We start from the raw sequence: 19,929 nt of genomic DNA, 5'->3' as shown, positions 1-19,929 counted from the left end.
ATTGTATTAAGAACGAGCGTACGGTTCCATGAGGGCGACTAGATTTTTTAATTCCCTTCTTTTCAAGGAGACCTTGCGCTCGCGAGGTTTTCGAAGTGGATCACGTGACGGGCCGCCGGTTCGAACACATCTAGAGCTTCCTCGAGGAAGATTCACCCTTATATACGGATCGCCATCGCGCGCTTTCAACCCCTCTCCCCCCGGCCCTGGTTCCTATCGTCCGCTGGATTCCTCAGGCACGGCGCGACAGATTTACACCTCCTTTGCCCGCGTGCAATCACGGTTTCGCGATAGACGAAGCCGACGAGCAAAATAAACTGGCCAGAGGAACGTGCGTTTGGAAGTTTCGGTGCATGCGCCTGCGGACGGCAACCTGTACGCCGCGCTGCGTCCGCGCACGCGCGGAGCCCGGGGACCCCCCTCCGGATAGGTCGATCGTCCGTGGAACCGTTCGAATCGGCGGGACAGTGGTTTATTAATACAGAAAAGTAGCGGCTGAGCATTTATTTCCATTTGGAGGAGGCTCGATATTTGCCGGAGCAGCACTCTTTGTCGTCCTGGGCGCAGAGGTCCTCGTCGAGGAGGAGCTCGAAGTTGCCCAGTGCCTCCGGTTGTGGGCATTTGTTCCATTTTACGCTAAACAGGATCGTAAAGGCGAGCTCGGCATAATTGAATACCAATGGGTAGGGTGATTCGGTAAAGGTCTGGGGTACCTACTCTGGCACACCGTCCGGGGGTACCACGATCGACATTATATTGTCGATCAGTTTGTATTTCAAGATCCGATCGTTGACCGTGGTGGAGGTCAGCGACGGCGACGCGTTCACCTGGAAATATAAATAAGAAATGAATTGGGACAGCGATAGGGGTCGAAACCTGATCCCCAGAAATTGGTCGGGGAACCAGGTCGATCTTCGAGTGTTTGCTCTCGAGTGGCTGTTCGCGGCATGCACACTCGTTTTCACACAGAGGACGCCCTCCGACGTAACTTGAAACTGGAATAGCTGGGTTCCGGGGACGTGGGTGTTTTTAAGGGATGATTTAGTACAGTGGCGGATTCAAATGGCCCCTGCACAGAAGGTGACCCTGGGCTCCATTTTCCAGAAAGAAATTATGATTTTATCTAAACGATATATTTTTATTTTGCTTCCCATAATTTTCGTGAATTTATTTGCAAAGGCAGGCTCTCGCTACCCCTCGTCTCGGCTCAGTTTATTCTTCCTGTGCTTTTCTTACGTAGTTTGACCATTTGACACATACGGTATACTCACACTGTGCCGCGCGACTCCGAGCCGCGGATCCTGCGTCGAGAATATTTTGGGGAAGAGAGGCGAGGCGTAGTGAGAGCCTACCTTAGTTTGCGACCTGGCTGTTTCGTTTCTTAAATCCGCCACTGATTTAGTAGATCGAGCATCGAACCTCTATGAGCCACGGTTTCAGCTCGTTGTCGATGATGATGTCGTAGCCGTAGCACTCGAAGCAGTGCCGATCGTTCGCCATCACCGGGGCGACGGATTTCAGGGAGTGCACGATGCACCAGGTGATATTCGCGAATAGCTTCTCCGTCACTGCTTTGCCGCGCGTGCTCTCCAGGTATAGTCTCAGATTGTGCACGCTCAGCTTGCCACCGTGCTTGCTGTTGTACTCCTCCTGCAACGGGGGTGTTTCCCTTTAATACACAAGTTCCCGGGTGCAGATTCTGATAAGTAAACGAGGTGTAAAGGTGTGCATTGGTTTGGCGCTGAACGCTCTAGAAATTCTGGGAATATTTATTGCAGCACTCCAATGTTTAACGTGCCTTCGCTTTCGCCTCATTCAGTATTAGCATTTAACTAGTTCTTCTGTAGTAATTTTTAAAATATTTTATAAATTTTATAAGTAATTTTATAAATATTTTATAAATTTTATAAATAATTTTATAAATATTTTATAAATTTTATAAATATTTTATAAATTTTATAAGTAATTTTATAAATATTTTATAAACTTTATAAGTAATTTTATAAATATTTTATAAATTTTATAAATAATTTTATAAATATTTTATAAATTTTATAAGTAATTTTATAAATTTTATAAGTAATTTTATAAATATTTTACAAATTTTATAAGTAATATTATAAATATTTGATAAATTTTATAAGTAATTTTATAAATTTTATAAGTAATTTTATAAATATTTTACAAATTTTATAAGTAATGTTATAAATATTTTATAAATTTTATAAGTAATTTTATAAATTTTATAAGTAATTTTATAAATATTTTACAAATTTTATAAGTAATGTTATAAATATTTTATAAATTTTATAAGTAATTTTACAAATATTGATATTGCGGTGTACGTAATAATTTTAATTAAATTTAATCTAATTTCGATTGAATCTTATTTAAACTTTAGTTGGAGGATTAGAATTTAATTGTCATCGCGTGATGCAATAAATATTCTCAGCGTCCTAATCCCCCCGAAATTGCTTCAGGCTTTCTCTACCTCCGCAACCGTAGCCACCCGAAAATTCCACTTACGCCATGCTTTTGCACGGACACGTTCGTCAGGTGCACGTACATGTTGTCCAGTTCTTGGATGCTGGTGTCGTACTTCACCGTGCAGAAGCGACAGAATCCCAGCTTGAACAAGTAGGCTTTCAGCGGTCGGAAGGATGTGATCAGCGCGTACAGTCGAAGGTCAAACTTCTTACCCCCGATCAGCAGTGGATTATCGATGTACCTGTGTATTTACCCCCGTCACAACAGCAGAGGGTTGACAATATCACACAGAACCAATGCTCACCTGGATATCACGTAAGACTCCTTCGTCAAAGTCGGGTTGAACGGGTTCTTCGCCTCGCGGGACCATTTCTTCAGTTTGCTCAGCTTGTTGATGAGGAATATCCCGGCACCCTGCGATTTCCCGCAGGGCTTCATGATCCACGTGCTCTGCGGCGACTTCCGGTACTCCTCCACGAACATGTTGTAATCTGCGGACCAGTTTAAACGTCGAGCATGCACTTTCACTGGCGTCGGGGTGCTTCCACAATTTTCCAAAACCCAAGCCACCCAAAATGCTAATTAAGGTCTTCCGATAATTCAGGCATTGAGAGCAAAAATGCACTAACTCACATCTTTTTGCGTATCCCAATCAGAGTTGGACAAAATGTAATCTAATTACAAATCAGAGATGGGCAGAAATTATTTGAAATAAAAATTTCGTACACAAATTTTTATTTCAAATAATTTTTTGTCCATCTCTGATACAAATTACAAATTACGATTAAAATGTAATTGTGTAATTGATTACACATTGCTTTCTGTAATCGTTAATTTAGGTAGTTGACCACAATTTTGTCAATTACATTTACATTTTACTCGTAATTTGTAATCTGTAATTAGATTACATTCTGCCCAACTCTGATCCCAATAGGCTTTCCTAATCATATAAAGTAGAAAAAATTAATTTTTTTTCAATGTGGCTCACAAGGGAAGATCCCGAACCCGAAAATTCAAAAAATTCTGAAACTTTGTGAATACGTAGAGAATTTCCTCCTGATTACAACGGAATTTTTGTTTGCTGCCCAAATTCACTCTAAGGGGGTGTAATTGACCCCTGAAAAATCCGGTTATTTTCCGATTTTCCGTTATAACTCGTGAACTGTAAAATAATTATTTTTCAAAATACTAGATCTAATTAAAAGAAGTAACTTTTGTTTTGAAACTTTTTTTCTATCTCTTACAGTTCCCGAGTTATAACACAAAATCGGAAAATAGCTGAATTTTCGGGGATTAATAATTTCACCCCCTTCGAGTGAATTTTAGCTGCAAAAAAAAATTGCGTTGTAATCAGGATGAAATCCCCTACATATTCACAAAGTTTCAGAATTCTTTGAATTTCCGAGCTCGAGATCTTCCCTTGTAAGATTAAGATATACTTTTAGTTTTTTCGGGGGTACTTTCTTTATAAAAAAAGAAGGCAAGTTTGCGTTATTTTCCTGTAAAGAAGGTGGCGACCCTAGCCAGAAATTTTTTTCACTCGTAGCTGTTTTAAGATTAATTCGGTTCTTATAACCGTTTCGAGAAACCGATTTCAACCCCCCCCCAAGTTTCAGAATTCTTTGAATTTCCGGGCTCGGGATCATCCCTTGTCAGTCCGTTTTTGCTCCCAATGCCTAGATTGTACTTTGCCTGCTGGTAAAACAAACGTGACGGGGATGAAGTCCAGGTAGAGGTACCTCCCTCCGTCCCCTCTCACTGCCAGTGGGTTCCCGTCGCGTTCCAGCTCCTTCCGGTATCGCTTGATGTTCTTCACCAAGAGGTCCTTCCGCGTCAGCTCGTAGTGGTTCGGGAAGTGATTGATCATCCTGCAAAGCGACAGGTTTGCGATACTGGAAGTATTTATTGCATCACTCGAGCAAACACGTTATCGTTTATTATTATCGCTAGGAAAATATTATTGCAAAAATGCGTGGCTCGCTATAATGGCCAAAATAAATTGGACGCGCTACGTGAATTTCAGAGTGACGCAATAAAAGGAGTTTTGTCTGAAAGTTGTAATGTCTGACTGTTTGTCGTCCATCCTGTATCCAGTTTCCACGCTGAATATATTTCGACAGGATTGGGTGGCTGCCCTGTAACAACGAGAGTGAAAGTTTTTCAATTGTGCAATTTTAATTTAGGTCCCTTTTTTTACCAGTAGAAATTCCAGTCATCCTCGGGACCGACCTGCACCCACCCCCGTTTCTCGAAATTGTGCACTATCACGGACTTGTCCACGTCCGTGCAAAACGTCACTTTGGTTCTGTCCGCTCCACTCGCTAATACCCTGTGAATATTAAAAATTCTGTCGATTGCAGAAAAGTAACAAATAGTTAAGGTAAACTTTCGGTGTTCTAATTTTAAGTTTCAGTTTTGATAGTATCGTGTTACGGAGCTTGTTAAAGAATACAATTAATCTGTTAAATATGATTGAGAAGTGCACTGCGTCGCCCTGCACCTCAAATTTTTCTATTGTCTGATTTCTGATCGCAAATTTTTATTGAGCTAATTTTCATTTACCTGCCGTAGTTGGTGGATAAATTAAAACTTGTAGCGCGTTTGCCGTCTGCAACCGTGCCGAACGCCATTGCTATTGTTACCGCAAGTTGGATCGATTCGCCGTGGTAACACAAGTCTTAAGAGTTTATTATGATTCGCGGAAAGAAATACTGTAGAAAGTATTTATTTTTTGCGGGACAGATCAACCGGAATGGATAGTAAAGGAATTGGATTGAGATTGGATAGTTGGGTGTTCGTTCTTTCTACTGTACTATATTTTATTATGTATACCTCGCCTGTACCTTAATTTCGAATAAAGTAATCATTACATTTTTATTCAATACAGTTACGTAAATAATTACTACACTCCACACTCGCTTACTCGATTACTGTAAAACAAACATTTTTCCACCATATTTTCAGTTATAATGACAAAAAAAAAGTACGGAGTTAGGAGCTTGCCGAATTGTTTCTCTGTCCTCTAAAAGATGCAAAAGGAATTATAGAATTCCATTCAAAACACTGAAGATAACTCTAAAATTTTGAATGAAAACATACTGCAGCCGAAAATACAGTATGCCCTCCTAAATTGAACAGAGGCGGGTTCAGGAGCCTTTCTTGGAGGGGGCGAAATATGTAAAAGTACATAAGTAAACTTTTTACATTTCTTTTACAAGATTTAAAATTTGCTTGTAATTTATATTTTAATATCTCTATCTGATACTATCGCTTACATAATTAAATACACATTAATTGTTTATACAGAATAATACACGATGTTATAATATTTTCCTATTTTATTACCCCTGGCGGGGGGGGGGGGGGGTCCACCCTTGAAATCGAAGTATTTAAAAAAGAAAAGTTCAAATTTATCCAGTACAGTAACAAAATCAAGTTACTATACTGCATATAAGGAGCTGTCCTTAAATTACGTAAGGGTAATTTTGGCGATTTCTTACCCTCTCTCTCCCCCTGCATAAGAATTCGTAAGTTTTGATATTCCAACCCCATCCTTACGCCTTTTTTTTTACATATTTTACGTATTTTTTTACAAGGTTTATATAAATCATTTAACTCGGTTTCGGGAAATTTGTATTTATTGAAAATTAGATTAAAAAATATTACGTAAGACGCTACCTGACTCCCCCCCCTTAAAAAAAGCCTAACGTAATTTAAGAAAGACTCCTAATATATACATACACTACGATATCAACAAACTTAAACACTTAACCGTATACAAAGCAAGATTCAAAAAACGACAAATATCCCGCCATTTATTTTACCTCCTAGCCATGGCCAATTCCCGCGGTATTTGTCTCCTCATTATTTCTCTCCCGAGGCAATAATAAGCACCTGCAGCAACAGCCACAAAGAACCTACGCTTCGATCCTGCCAGGTCCCACTCTTCGTTCGACAAAGCGATTGAACATAGCTCGATACCCACCGCGTTTGTTTACACGCCTCGCTCTTGTTTTTTTTCTCCGCGTCCTTGTTCGTCTTTCGCGGGCTTCACCGCGTGCCAAACGCGCGTTACTCACGCGACAGTTAGGACGTACCCTATAGCGCGGCTATTTCGTCGCAATTACACGTGCTCCAGAAACTGTCACTCATTTAATTCCCCGCTACATCTCGTTAAACGTCGCGTTCTCTCGCCACGCGTGTGCGTTACGTCGGAAACTCCTTCCCACAGACGATCCAGCACCTGATTCCTGCCGTTGCAGGAGCAACGTGCACAGAACATAGGGAAAAAGAGCGGAAGCTGGTCGAGGCGCCCCTGAATTCAAACCGAATAAGGACACTGCGTTTCACAGGTATTTCGCTGCAACTGCCCTTTCAATTTCGAATTAACCGTAGCGCACGATCTATTATATATAACCGGCCAGGCGTTTGTTCCGCGTTAGTGGCTGTCGTTCTCATCGGAGAGACGCTGGAATTACGAGCGAAAGAAATCAGAAGCGTTAATTTCGCGACGCCGGATGTCCGATCGCCGGGGAGCCCCAAATGCATACGAGAACGTAGCGGAGTGAATCACGCTGGCGCGTAGGAATTTGTGTCATGAATTTATGATTCGAAATGCATCGGTTCTTAACGATACCATTCGCGGGATTCGGTTTTTAGAAAGTTCCCCGTGCATCCCCACTGCTGGTGGGTTTTCCGCGAAAAGCTGTTCGTCAGACTGTTGTACAGAAGCAACTGTGCACGTGCACTTGTTAGCGTTGCGCCTTGGTGATTAATGAGCACCGAATAATTTGATTAGGGCCACGGGGTCGGAATGGGTCTGAACGCGATGGACGGGAGGACGAAGTCCATGAGAATGGGTAGAGGAAGGGGGATAGGTGTGTGTAATTTGCCGCCCGACAAGTGTCTGTGCATCAGGCCGCACCGCATTGTGCTCTGCAATGTCTGCGGATACTGGACAACGGGCAGGGTGCGTTACTTCTGCCCCATTCATCCACAGGTTCGTATCGCCCTTTGCTATTCGTGCTTGTAGCTCGCCTGGCCGACACTGTTTCTGGTTTATGTTCTCCGTTCTTGCAGACTATCTTTTTGTTTGACATTCCTCAGTGCCCGCAATGCAAAGCTTACGGCTTCATGATGACCGAGCTTGACTAGGCTCGACGCATTCTCTTGTTTACTTATGCCTTAAGTATCGTCCACTTGTTTATTTCTTTTATGTTTGCTCGATGGAATGCCCGAGAGAGAGAGTTTATTACGTTATTTGTAACCAATGTAAGAAGTGCGAGAAAGAGGAAATATAGATTTATAATTTTTATTCTCCTTCCTGCGGCGTACAAGCGACTTTATTACACTCTAAACCACGTGGGTAAACCCGGCATCGTGTTCGACTTAACGAACTGCTTGTACTCGGCCTTGTACTCCTCGAACCTATCCTCCGTGGACTTCTCCACCTTTTCCGGGAATAAGTTGGGATACACGAATGCCTGGTCCGCGGGCTGTAATCCCAGAGAATAGTGTGACGTTAAGGATGCTTCGTTAGGGTCGATTAGTTCGGAAGCACTCACCAAGACGACGTAAGCTATTTTCTTGTCGTCGTCTTTAATCACGCAGTTCTGCTTCGGGCATCTCCTAGTTTTGCCGAGGCCGATCCTTATCCTCACGTGAACGGGGCTGACATTGTAGATCTTCTCTAAGTAATTGCGCACGTCGAACCTTGTCATTTCCATGGAGCAGTGGAGCTGCACTACATTCTGGGGCTGTTTGTGCACGGGTTGTATAATTTTTAGCCAGAAGTTCGGGAGGAAAATCCTGAGCTGTGGGTTGCCTTTTTGATACAGGGGATACCTGAAATATCAGCCACGAAATTAGAGCAACAAGTAGAGAGATCGGCTTCAATGTGCACTTTCTTTGAAATACTTCGGTGATGATCAATGTTAAATCGTCGCCAGTGTCGGTACTTACCAGCGTGTGGACATTTTACTTTCTTTAAACTAATATCAGATACTTTGATTATTATATTTACAGAGAAAATCGTTTCTTTACTCTTTATAAATGCAACGGAGGTTACATCGTAACCTCTTCTGTTTACGTAGTTGCGGTAATATTTGCGCCAGATGCCGTGACAAGCACGGTCTATGGTGTTGCTTACTGATTTCACCCGTAGAGGGCGCGTGGTGTATTTAGTATTACATAACCCTTTGAGTTTCGGAATTTGACCACTGAACGTATTTGGTGTGCGGACTCTCTGTTGTCATATCCCTTAAGCATGCTTGGCGAACACCTATGGGCGTTCCCCGCACAGACTGAGCGATGGGATAGACGTATGCACCGAAAAGGGTTAATTAATAGAATTAAAGCTGAACCCAGTCAGCATTACACAGTCTGAAATACATTTTACGAATATAAATATCGTTTTAAGACTAGTTTGTGTAATAAATATTCTACGTCGATCAGAGCTGGAGTAAATATTGTTTATTTCTGATCGCTTGAACATATTCGCGAGATCCATCGAATTTCGTTCGTTTTCCGCCGTCCGCAACTATTTCTTTCCGATTACTTCGTCGCTGATTGAATCGATAGATCGATTTCACGGAACATTCAGCTTTTGGAATTAACAACAACGCTACAGAAATTCGTCCAAGTGCGTTTCGGCAATGGCCACATTTCTCTGCTAAATTAACAAGAGTATGTTTCACGAAATTGCCTGGGAGACGGTTCCCCTCTGACAAAGAGACGCAAGAGGCCCTGAATTTTGCTAGGAACAACGAAAGTGCCGAGGGTTAGGGCTGATCGCGTTTCCCAGGGAATCGAGGCGGCTCAAATTGTTTCAAATCGAAGATGAGCTGCGACCTGCTACCGGAATGGTTGAATCTCTTCCTGGACGACGTGGAGACCACCTTGTGCCTACCCATACTGCTGATTATCGTCCTCTGTACCGTTCAGTTCGTAGTTAATCACGCCCTGGGCATCGGCTATACGTTCTATCAGAATATAAAGCCGAAGTCGGGCGAAGAGGAGGATGGATGTGTGTGTGGGACGGAGCAGGGCGAAGGGTTGTTCGGTAAAATTAAAGGTCAGCTCGAATTTTGTCATCGGACAAAGTTCTTCAACGCGAAATGTTTTTAATGTACTATTAAGTATAGTAAATTTATGGGAGGGAGAAATGCAGAAAATCCATTTGGTATGGAATGAAAATTTCTTGCAACCCTTTGGGTGACACGGGCGCATATGAAGGCGCGTGAACGCAGCCCGTGCGGAGAACGCTCTTGGGCGTTCAGCGAGTGTGGTTAAGAGATGCGGGTAGAGGAGTCCCGCACGTGGTGCGCGAATTATCACCACCCAAGGGGGCAAGAACGTTGGCGGGAATTTTCTCGCGTTTGGATGAACTCGAGGGGACTGAATAAGACTATGTTCGCTATTTTGTAGGGGTAATAAATAATTTGGTGTGTGGCAATGCGGTTTCGAAAAACGAGGACAACGTGCCGCCGCCAGTCAGGCCGAATTCTCGAGAAGAGGAGTGGGATTACTGCGAGGAGGACGATGAGTGAAAATGCGAGCTGATTTTAATATGGTGTCGCAATGAACTCAATAAACGATGCAGCAGTGGAGAATAATGTGATGAACCTAGTTGTAAGCAAAGTTCCAGAGAATCGCGAGATATCTTACCTTAAACCTTGCAGAAGGGCGTGGAATCTCGATTCAGTTTTCCTATTCCTCACTTAACTATAATAAAAATCGAGTGGAACGAATGAAATGAAAAGTAAGAGGCAGAAAATGAAAATTTCTTGGGATGCAAAACGAAAAGGAAACACCCCTTTTTATAAATCTCTTTTAACTTAGGGGAACCTCTACAGTCGAAATAAAATAAAAAATACTTTACCCACTACAAATTACACTACTTATCACCATTTACAACTTTCCCTCTATTCTCAAATCTCGAGTTAATAATTTCTATTTTTCTCATCTTTTTTCTATAACACATTGTAAGCCCTTATTATTTTTAACTTAAGGAAAGTTGATTTTATTTCGACTATATCCACTTCAATGCTCCCAAAAGGCGATCGATCTGTCGCCTATAAGATCTAAGGGTTGAAAGTCAAGAATAATCAAGTCCCCGTTGCGATCGTTCCGTTTTTACTTCGTCTGTTTTAATGAAAATCCATTCTTATCGAGAAAGAGACACGTATGGTATATAAACAGCGTATGTATTTGAACACTCGATTCGAGCCTGGATCCAGCCTGTCGATCGGACGATCTATGAGATCGCGTCGACGGTACTTGGATCGCTGCGACGCCCAAACCTTCGATTTATGTCCCACAATTTCGACGATTCCACTGTTCCAGTCACTCCTGGCCCCTTACCATGCAGCACTTCTTACACGTGCGCCTGCCTGTCGGCAACCCCTCTGCTCGCATTAGAATTAAGTTCGCAACGGTGTCGGTTAAACGGGTTTCCTTAAGATTTACGCTAGGACAGACCGTTTCGTAGCCGTGCACGCCTTCGTATTCGTCTATGCTTTATATTTATCTGTCTTTTGTAACAATAATTCACCGAACCGCTTGTGGGGCGCGTTTTAAGGCTGTGTCTTCCTTTTTTCCCTCTTACACTGCCCCTTTCCACGTCGGCACGCTCGGGGGATGTAGGGAACGCGGGAAACCAGAGGGTTTTCTATTATATTTTCCCCTCTTTCGCAAACGCACGCGGGGAAGTCTTTTATTACGATAATAGGTAGATCTAGGGATCTTTTTATGGACCTTACGTTCGGAGTATTTGTCTTTTATGATAGAGTGTAATTCGGGGTACAATTGAGTGGGAGCTTATATGAACAACTTTTACTTTCACTGGAGAAACTCCTTCCCCTTCGATTGTAACGAGAATTGTACTCCGCCTTGATGGTGTTTGTGGAAGCTGAAGGGAAGAGGGAGGGAAGAGGCAGTGTAATCGCCGTATTTCGATAGTTCGTCGTACAAAGTAAGTTCGCCAGCGAAATTGCGGTCAGTCGTGTAACCTATCAACGATAATGGTAAGAAGAAGAGTATCAGCAGCGATAAGAGTATTAATTAGTGTTACGGTAACGGTTGTTATAATTTAAACGGTAGAAATCTAGTGTCCTTCGAGAATCCCCTGGTACCTGCATCATCTCCCGACCCCTTTAGTACCTTGAAATCTGTGCACAAGCAGTCTTTTCCACAAACGAGATCCTCAGGGGGCTCCACAAACGTGTCACTGTGCTCTTCGTACTCTCCTCTAGCGGCTCCTCTCCCTAGGCAGCCCGTCTTGCATCCTGCCTACTATTAACAGGTACCTTCTACATGGTGAAGAAACCTATTCTACACAATCGATCACCCCTGCCTCTTCTTACAGCTTCCTTCCTCCATCCTCTTCTAGTTTCATTAATCTTTGAGCAAATGACCCCCGCGCCTCTCCACCAATCCCGCAGCATCCTTGATGCATCTTGCCACGAAACTCTCAGAGGAATCCTCCAAGCTGCCCAATTCCAAAGTATCCAAGCTCCCGAAGGCCCCAGCTCTCCTAAGTCCGCTCCACCCGAGGTCCTCTTTCAGCCATGATTGCAGCGTCACATGAAAACAGTGTCGAGGCTGGAGACGTTCTTCCTAGTGGGCGTAGAGGTGGCGCAGTTGGCACCTTCGTCCTCGAATGTGACCATCTTCTCGCGACTCCTGGTGGCAGTGCTCGTGCACTCCGACAAACGGGACTGATTCGGGGTGCCAGGGTTCGGTGTAACCACGACAGGTGGCGTAACGACGGCTGTGGGTCGCGGAACGGAAGATGGCGGCGGTGGAGGGACCGCCATGTCGGTAACGGCGGCCGCTGCCAAGTTGAACTCGCTGACGCTGCGCGGCACGAAGTACTCGAAGTGCAGGGAGCTCTCTTGCTGGCGGTGCTGGTGGTGCTGGTGGTGGTACTGGGTGGGCGATAGGCAGCTGCGTCTTAAGGACTGGGCGCGTTGGAATTGCTGGGTGGACGAGTTCCTTGCTTCGGAGGGCGTTTTCTTGCGCGGCAGGGAATGATGGCCTGGCGAGGGTTTTAGGGCAGTGTTGGACGAGTGGGCCAGGAGCTTCCCGTCCCCGGGACTCCTGGCCTGATGCTGTCAGGAGGCTGGCACCATGGACATGGCGATTGCTTCCTCTTCCTGCTCGGACAGCCGCGAGTCGCTAGTGCCTCCTGCGTCGTCGAGGTCCCCTTTGAGCCCAGCGCCGGTGCCTGCGCAGAATAGAGAGGTTATTTCGATGGCGACACGTGCGCAGGTGCGCTCGGGCCGCGAGAACGCGTTTATCACGAAGGGGTTATGCAGAGTGGTCAAGATGCTCGATCGAAATCCCCGACGCGATCTGATCAGAACCGCTCTTCTTCGGTGACTCGTGGGTACTCGGTTGAGGGGTAATTTAAGTGGCTATGGGGGGCAGAGCTTGGTTGAGAGAATTCGAGGTGGAGGTTGAAATTGGTCGTTGGGAAGAATTGAAGTAGTAGCTGTGGTGGGTAAAATTAGTGAGTTTATGTTGGCTTTCAACCTCTTTTCGAAGTCCCTGTTTTGTCCACCAACTGCACCTTCCCCTAGCTACATTGCTCTTCACAGAATTTTCCCAAATCCATATAAGGTACACATAGTGACGCATATCAAGCAACCATACACTACATTTTAATTAACATTGAGGGAAAGGTCTTGTGATGGTCACCCACTGTGGTTGGGACAGATACATCAGTATTTCAACTCCAAGAACAAAACACTTGGTGAAAATATGAAGACCCCAGGTAACGCTTCCTTTAATAAATAACAAGAAGCACATCTGACGATTACCTCTAGGAGTACCACTTGTATCCGAAATACGTAGCTGTATCTGCTCCATCGATCGTACGAGTGCACGAAGCTCTGCCCCCGGATAACAGTGAAAGGCACGCGAAGTGGACCGTCTAAAGTGTAACCAGGAAGCTGTCTTTCTCGCCCATTAACGATTCTATGCGGTTCCCCGTCGAATGCCTGCATCAGGGATACCTGTACCACCGATAGGTCCGACCACCACCCCCGACGACATGCCGCAGGTTCTACCGAAGACCCTGACCACGCGTACCACCTCCTCCTGGACGAGGTTGAAGCACATGGCGATCAGGCCCATCCCGGCGAGTATGTAGAGGGAGCAGGCGCACAGGCTGAGCTCCTCCAGGGTGGCGGATCCGGCGTTTCTACCGACGGGCATCAGGTCGCCGAAACCTATGGTCCCGAGGCTGGTGAAGCAGAAGTAACCGCCCTCGAGCAGACTCCAGCCCTCCAGACGGTTGAACATCACCGCTCCGCCGCAAATGTAGACCAGCATGATCACCAGGCAGAGGCTTATCGGTATCCTGACCGGGTTCGTCTCCACCACGTAGCCGGGCGACGAGCTCGTCGACAGGGACAGCGAGCACGGGTGGAAGTGGCGTTTACCGTTGCCCGATGACACGTCCTGGCGTTAGGTGGAACAGTGAAACACTAGTGAACAATTTGGGAGAGGATTTTCAGGATTTTCAGGATGTTGAGTAGTCAACAGTCTATTATAGAAAATTCTGAATAAAATTGATGTTCCTAGTGGAGGTAAAAAGTGAGGATCCTGAATTAGCCTCAACTTCGCGCAACAATGAGACCATCAAAGATATCCAGAATAGTCCTTAGAAGTCTCACATAGCTCTCCAATACTTGAGTAAAATTTTCGCGTGTGACACGGGCTACGTGGGAAAGGAGTTGCCGTACCTGAAGCGCGGCTGTGGAGCTGGTGGTGGCGTGCAGGAGTCCCTCGCTTCCGCAGTCGAGCAAGATGGCGCTGCTGGTACCGCGCGTTCCTAAATCGTCGCAGGAGCTTTCTCTGCTGGCCGAGTAATAATTGCTGGACTTGGAGTCGACGTGGTTATCATACCTGTACGTCTTGCTCATGATACCGCCGACGGGCGGCGGTGGTGGAGGCGGTTGCTGCTTCCTGGTGCAGTTTCGAGGCCTGCAGAGCCGACCGTACAAACGACGGAAGCTCCTCGCTAGGACGTCGCCCACGGTGCTCAAATAGACAAGCATTAAGGGGATTCCGGCCAGGGCGTACACTATTGTGATCAGACGACCCCAGACTGTGCGTGGCGCCACGCTGCCGTACCCTGGAACCATTGATCGAGCAATTTACAGCGTGGTCATTCATTCTGGCTTGGGACAGCGGGTGCTTCTCAGCTATTGTCTTGGAACTCGCTGTTGGGAGGGATAGAGCAAGAATCCGTAAACTGGAAGGGTGTCCCAAGCAATGTACCTCCAGTTTACTGTTAATACTGCGAAGCTTCCACTCCATTCTGTCTCCAATGGAGAATAGATGTAATGGAGAAGCATAAGGTGTACGAAAGTGAGCTGAATTTGCATAATCTTACCGATCGTGGTGATCAGAGTGAGAGAGTACAGGAGACTACCACTGAAGGTCCACCGTCGGTGAGACCTCCTTTCCATAGGATGATCCCTGGATCGGGACGACGGTCCAACAGACTCGTATTGCGAGGAGGTCCTTCTCAGCCCCCGCGCTAGGTTCTCTTGGAACTCGAACACCTCCCTCGCAGCCAGCCGCGTCCAATTTTCCTTGTACAGCACGTTTAAATCCTCCGTGATGCTCCAGAGCCTTTCTACGGTGCGCGCCCTGAGCTCCATGGCCGCGGAATCATCGTCGAGGCTCGGCACCACGTAAGATCCTCCTTCGGCCTTTGAGCCCCCAGGAACTACCAGGTCGTTCGCAGAATCCTGCAGCAAAGATGAGCATCCCCGAATCATCTACAACTACCTAGAAACTGAACCAAAGTGCCAGCAAAAGACCAAAGCAACCCATTCCCCTACGACCCATCTCCAAACAGAAACAGACACTAGAAACCCTCTTCCCATTCGATGAAAAGAAAAATAGGAGCAGTAGCCACCGAGTAAGGATCTCCACAGGAATCCTTCTTGGGTTCTCGATCTCCAGCACCCCAGTGTGCTACCATCTTCATAGCACCATCTATCTATCCTGTGGAATCTCCTATCTCCGCGTTCTTCCCGTCAAATGCTGGCGTTTTTCCCACCGCTTCGACCCCGCGCATCATCCTCCCGGTATTGCGACAGTCTTTACAAGTACTCACCGACTTGAGGCCACCCTCCAGGGCCATGAACGCGAATGCCCCGAGCAGCGTGTATCCGAGCACGAGGACGCAGACCCCCAGGCTGGCCAGCAGGCCCGGCGTTTTAGCAGAGGTGGCGGTGCTGCAGCTACAGCAGCAGCAGAGCAGCTCCGCGCCCCTCACGGACGCGCTTATTCTCAGCGCCTCTGCGCTTGGGTTGGCGTTCCTCGCTGGACAGCATCTCGGCGCCCTCTGATAGTAATCGCCGCTCCCCTGCATCGTTCAGGCCGTCCCCGGACCTGTCCTCCCTGTCCCGCTGCTACCGACAGCAGCGTGGCCGCGGTCCACGGAGCTGCAGCTGCAGGTGCAGCGACCGACGCCGCAGCTGCAGCCGCAACCGTGCGCCTCCTATCGTTCTGCTATCCTCCCTAGAGCCTCGTCCATCTGGCGCGTTGGCAAGCCTGTCGCAGAGATTACCACCGTCCCCGTATTAGACGTCAGTACTAATTGCTCCTTACTCGGCAATTAGCCCCTCCGCAAGACACTCGGCTCAACGCGTCCTGGATATCGCTGATATCCTGTCTGGGGGTGTTTGCGACGAGTCTAGGGGATCGCGCTGGCTAGAGGGAGGTGATGAATGCTCCTTGGATGGCGCGCGAGCAATTTTCGCTGTTGGGATTGTGGGAGAGTGTTAAAGGGTGGTTTCATGCTGCACCGGGCGCACAGTGGGGAATTTTTGCGGTTTTATGGCCCAAACCACAAGAATAAATTTTTGAATTCGACAAAATAAATGCAAATGTCAATTGAAGAACTAATATGGGCATCTAATGCCTCCAATTTTACTGTTAAATGTTTTAATACAAAGCTCGTGTAGACTCTCAAATATTCATGTTCATGTGAGGTTAGATCGATCGCAAAGAAAATTAATCTAGATTTTCAAACATTACTTCAAACATTTATATTGTATTATCCACAGTTCCGAAAATAATTTGACTGTTTTCAATTGGCTTCTATTATCGTCAGATCCACTAATTACTAATTTAAGAAAACTTCCCGATAAGAAATTGATAAGCTTGTCACCAGAAGCGATAACCCTTCTTCTATGCCCTGCTGCACTGTAGCAGAGTCATTCTCTGGCAAAGAAAAAAGCGATTCCGACTGGGGATACTAGCTTTAAGGGCAAATAATTCCATAGGCTTAAGTGTATAAACGTAAATATTAAAAAAATCTTTATCGTTCGTAATTTTTGTAAGTGCTGTTTTTCGGATAATTTATTTCCTCGTATATCAGAACGTAAAAGTGCCGAATTTTATATATTAAAAATAAGTTTTGAGGTTTCAACCACGAAAATGGATATAGTTCTTCAATTGACATTTGCATTAATTTTGTCAAATTCAAAATTTTGATTTTTGTGGTTTTTGCCATGAAATCGCAAAATTTCCCCACTGTGGGGCGGGTCACGATACTAAAGAATCTCGTTGTGTACACGGTGGTCAGGTGGTTTCGAGGGCACAAGGGATGCAAAGGGCGTCGCGTTGAAACGGGAGCGTGGACACGAGTCGAAGGGGAGAGTTTACGTCAGTTTACGATGTAGTCCAGCCGCGATAGCAGAGAAGCGCGGCGAGTTGTGCACAGGTACGCATCTGTTATAAAGTGACGGGGGGCTGGTGCAGCGACGGGTAGGCGCCGCGGAGGGTGGGTGGTCGATTGTCGCTATTTCTGGGCGCGTGTACACGCGATGGGAGGACGATCGCTTTATCAGCCGCTGCTCTCCTCCGCGGCCGTTTCAAAGCTGGTTAAAAGCGCGAGAACAGGGACATTTATTTCGGGAAATCGAGCCGTCCGATTATTAACTTGCCCGCGCCCCCTCCCCGGTTGCCACCCACCTCGTAATGGGACACGCTCAGCTACCAGGAAATTGAAAAATACTGGGACACATCGGACCGGTTGGAATCCGATTCTTTTCGTCGCGCTCTAGGGAAATGGGGGGTTTACTGTTTTTCCGCGATTCCCATTTACTGCGGGTGTCGAAGCACGAAAACACTTGTACCGGGTTAGTTTTTCTATTCCTTGTGTTGAATTATTCTAAAAAATATAAATGATATGCTTGATTCTTCGAATATGGAGATCGAAACGCTTTGCAGTAGACCACGTGCGAGAATCTTCCACTCCCATTAGTTCGTAATAGCCACTGAACGCCCATCGGCGTTACCCGCGCCGGTTGATCGTGTATATAGGTTTTTAGGTTAGGGTAATTAATGTCGAGGATCAGAAATTGATTTTCTGGGATCGGTGGCGGTAGTACTCCAACATTTATCGCAGCCACGACGATTCGGCACGAGTTCTCATTAGGGCGCCCAAGATTCTCGCTATTCAGCTTTCTACGACCCCACTCGAGGAGGATTTTACTTTCCCTTACCCCTGAAAAATTCTAACGACGTCGTTTCGCCAGGGATCCCCCGAGCAAGGCGAAATTCCCTCGCACCACCAGCCTGCTCGATTTATGATACTTTAGAAAAATCTCTCGTCCCTACCTTCCCCTATCTCACCCCATTATTACACCCTTCCAGAAACACAGAACCACAGCACAGTTAACTAATAACAACAAGTGCTTTATTACACACACTACCTTCCGGAAGAAAAAAAAATATATAACGACGTGCGTTACGAAAAGTAGCACATTACATGTGTCTTACAAAGAGCAGCACATTTCAATCTATCACGAGAAGAAGCACGTTTCGAATACACCACGAGAACAAGCACGATTTACATTCCACCACGAGCAGTAGCGCATTTCAAACGCTGCAGCGAAAATATAATTTAAGTGAAAACAGCTTCAAAATAAAATTTTTGAAACGATATGATTCAAAACAGGATATTAAGGAATATACACTACAACATGCATATGATACGAAAATTCAATTATCATTGAAAAAAAGGAAGATTTGTCGGCAATGCTGTCTAAAGGTCTTATACCGAAAGAATACATTCAACTTTATAATGATATTTTAACTCAATAAAGTTTAATTTATTTAAATAAAGATGTTTTTCATTCCATTAAAAAACCTTCATCTTTTTATTTTTGCAGTAGGATCCTAGGCAATCTATGAAACCGACGCGCGTTACGAAAAGTAGCGCGTTTCATTTTTTCTACATGCAGTTGTCCGTAAGAAAAGAATGAAACGTGCCAGTTTTCGTAACGCACGTCGATAAGAACATAATAGAAATAAATACAACCCCCTCTGCTCGAAGAACATACTTAACCCCAGGAATCCCAAGATGCTCAAAGGCGTTTAACCCAAGCACTTCCACTTTCCGTGAAATGCGAAATGGAATATTTGGACATAGACAGCCGAGTCGTGCCCGCAAACTATTCTTTAGGGGTGGGGCCCTCCGCGCGCAGCCCCCGCGATGTATGTGGGGCGTACAAGGGAAAGATAGAAGGATTCGCAGCCGCCCCAGTTGAGGCATTGTACCGTGGTTACCAGAGATAAGGCATGAAATTAAATTCGACGGAATGTGGGTCGCCGCGTGGCGTCCTACGACGGCGACGTCACGGATGTGCGCCGAGGGGGATGCTCCCGAGCGTTATACGCCCGCCGTGGATGAACCCACGATTCATCGTGTTCGTCGAATCGAGGCGAATCGTGCCGGGTAACAGGCTGAATACGAGCACTTTTTGCGCCCTCCCCCCCCCCGAGGGGTGGCTTCGGGGCGCAAGGGGGTGGAGGCTCTAAGGTACGTCGATCTTTCAGGGGTCGCTGATACTCCGTTCGGAATTCGTGCCACGGTGGATGCAAGGGCAACACGTTTAACTGATTAAGGAAGGACAAAGGTAATTCGAGGGAGGAGGAACAATAGACCCCACGTGGGCATCGGGAGGTCGAGGCACAATGAGGATAGGGGCAGCTCGAAGAGCAACGACTTATCCGCTGACGATCGATCCCTCGCACTTGGGGGGGCGTATGGGGCTGTGAAATCGAGAGTACTGTGGACTAATGTAGGGGACATTAAGGGTAGAATTCTTTGGGGGATGTTTTTGGGTTCCTCTTTTTTTCTGGGTTTTTAGTACGTTTGAGTGGTAAGTGGGTTTTAGTAAACATTGCGCGGTGCTTTCTGAGTTATACTCTTTGGTAGACAATTAAAGCTATCCAAAGCACTTTGAGAATAATACCTGTGCTACAATAGATGCTGGAGGAATTTGTTTTAAAATCCAGTATTGTGATTAAAGTTACCCCACTTAACGGTGCTTACCCGAATGCTTTATTGTGAAGAAAAAGTCGAAATTTACTGTGCGAATGGGGTTAAATATTGGGGTATGTCAGGCTCCA

The 19,929-nt window shown here is 45.8% G+C and overlaps 6 protein-coding genes across 12 annotated transcripts in view; 2 read left to right on the top strand and 4 right to left on the bottom strand.

The window, feature by feature from the left end:
• Window positions 1-496: 496 nt before the first annotated feature.
• Window positions 497-6,554, bottom strand: Ttll1b (Tubulin tyrosine ligase-like 1B). 3 transcript variants are annotated; one of them, XM_076825878.1, is made up of 9 exons: window positions 6,312-6,554; window positions 4,685-4,816; window positions 4,557-4,622; window positions 4,180-4,355; window positions 2,792-2,978; window positions 2,527-2,728; window positions 1,420-1,650; window positions 718-827; window positions 497-636 (listed from the first exon to the last, which is right to left on the bottom strand). In XM_076825878.1, the coding sequence occupies exons 1-9, from the start codon at window positions 6,350-6,352 to the stop codon at window positions 504-506; spliced, it is 1,278 nt and encodes a 425-aa protein (XP_076681993.1). In that variant the 5' UTR covers window positions 6,353-6,554; the 3' UTR covers window positions 497-503. The 3 variants fall into 3 exon arrangements, with proteins under 3 accessions (XP_076681993.1, XP_076681995.1, XP_076681994.1); XM_076825879.1 differs by having other exon boundaries at window positions 536-636; window positions 714-827; XM_076825880.1 differs by lacking the exons at window positions 4,557-4,622; window positions 4,685-4,816.
• Window positions 6,542-19,929, top strand: part of LOC143376056 (uncharacterized protein CG13380) — a 49,409-nt gene continuing 36,021 nt past the window's right edge. Inside the window, exons 1-3 of one of the 4 annotated variants that reach the window (XM_076825884.1) lie at window positions 6,542-6,839; window positions 7,286-7,486; window positions 7,594-7,804. In XM_076825884.1, the coding sequence (XP_076681999.1) occupies window positions 7,301-7,486; window positions 7,594-7,641 (234 nt within the window). In that variant the 5' untranslated portion in view covers window positions 6,542-6,839; window positions 7,286-7,300 and the 3' untranslated portion in view covers window positions 7,642-7,804. Of the gene's footprint in view, window positions 6,840-7,285; window positions 7,487-7,566; window positions 7,805-19,929 lie in introns of those variants that run through there. The other 3 variants (XM_076825883.1, XM_076825881.1, XM_076825882.1) reach the window with 3 other exon arrangements.
• Window positions 7,783-8,585, bottom strand: Mrpl23 (mitochondrial ribosomal protein L23). Its single transcript, XM_076825885.1, has 3 exons — window positions 8,449-8,585; window positions 8,052-8,331; window positions 7,783-7,982 (listed from the first exon to the last, which is right to left on the bottom strand). Exons 1-3 carry the CDS (start codon window positions 8,460-8,462, stop codon window positions 7,833-7,835), a joined length of 444 nt encoding a protein of 147 aa, XP_076682000.1. The 5' UTR covers window positions 8,463-8,585; the 3' UTR covers window positions 7,783-7,832.
• Window positions 8,729-10,742, top strand: LOC143376059 (uncharacterized). The gene is made up of 2 exons (XM_076825886.1): window positions 8,729-9,559; window positions 9,913-10,742. The coding sequence occupies exons 1-2, from the start codon at window positions 9,325-9,327 to the stop codon at window positions 10,032-10,034; spliced, it is 357 nt and encodes a 118-aa protein (XP_076682001.1). The 5' UTR covers window positions 8,729-9,324; the 3' UTR covers window positions 10,035-10,742.
• Window positions 10,604-12,599, bottom strand: LOC143376010 (uncharacterized; the record flags this gene model as incomplete). Its single annotated transcript, XM_076825791.1, has 1 exon — window positions 10,604-12,599. A coding segment is annotated over one exon (534 nt), but the record flags the coding sequence as incomplete, so codon positions are not given.
• LOC143376053 (potassium channel subfamily K member 18) overlaps window positions 12,577-19,929 on the bottom strand; it is a 20,521-nt gene continuing 13,168 nt past the window's right edge. Inside the window, exons 2-6 of one of the 2 annotated variants that reach the window (XM_076825872.1) lie at window positions 15,620-16,059; window positions 14,888-15,248; window positions 14,235-14,626; window positions 13,503-13,950; window positions 12,577-12,712 (exon numbers count right to left, since the gene is read on the bottom strand). In XM_076825872.1, the coding sequence (XP_076681987.1) occupies window positions 12,600-12,712; window positions 13,503-13,950; window positions 14,235-14,626; window positions 14,888-15,248; window positions 15,620-15,877 (1,572 nt within the window). In that variant the 5' untranslated portion in view covers window positions 15,878-16,059 and the 3' untranslated portion in view covers window positions 12,577-12,599. The remainder of the gene's footprint in view (window positions 12,713-13,502; window positions 13,951-14,234; window positions 14,627-14,887; window positions 15,249-15,619; window positions 16,060-19,929) is intronic. The other variant, XM_076825871.1, reaches the window with a different exon arrangement.

Source organism: Andrena cerasifolii, chromosome 13 (genome assembly GCF_050908995.1).
Source record: "Andrena cerasifolii isolate SP2316 chromosome 13, iyAndCera1_principal, whole genome shotgun sequence".
NCBI lineage: Eukaryota > Metazoa > Arthropoda > Insecta > Hymenoptera > Andrenidae > Andrena > Andrena cerasifolii.
This window is presented reverse-complemented; position numbering and strand designations above follow the sequence as displayed.

Excerpts from the sequence above, each read along its gene's own strand:
- Mrpl23 (XM_076825885.1), bottom strand. Across the intron at positions 7,983-8,051 it reads AAATAGCTTACGTCGTCTTG|CCCGCGGACCAGGCATTCGT; the intron begins GTGAGTGCTTCC and ends CTGGGATTACAG.
- LOC143376059 (XM_076825886.1), top strand. The coding sequence starts at position 9,325 with ATGAGCTGCGACCTGCTACCGGAATGGTTGAATCTCTTCCTGGACGAC. Across the intron at positions 9,560-9,912 it reads GTTGTTCGGTAAAATTAAAG|GGGTAATAAATAATTTGGTG; the intron begins GTCAGCTCGAAT and ends GCTATTTTGTAG.
- Ttll1b (XM_076825878.1), bottom strand. The coding sequence starts at position 6,352 with ATGAGGAGACAAATACCGCGGGAATTGGCCATGGCTAGGAG. Across the intron at positions 2,729-2,791 it reads GAGTCTTACGTGATATCCAG|GTACATCGATAATCCACTGC; the intron begins GTGAGCATTGGT and ends GTAAATACACAG. Across the intron at positions 637-717 it reads CCCCCGGACGGTGTGCCAGA|CGTAAAATGGAACAAATGCC; the intron begins GTAGGTACCCCA and ends GATCCTGTTTAG.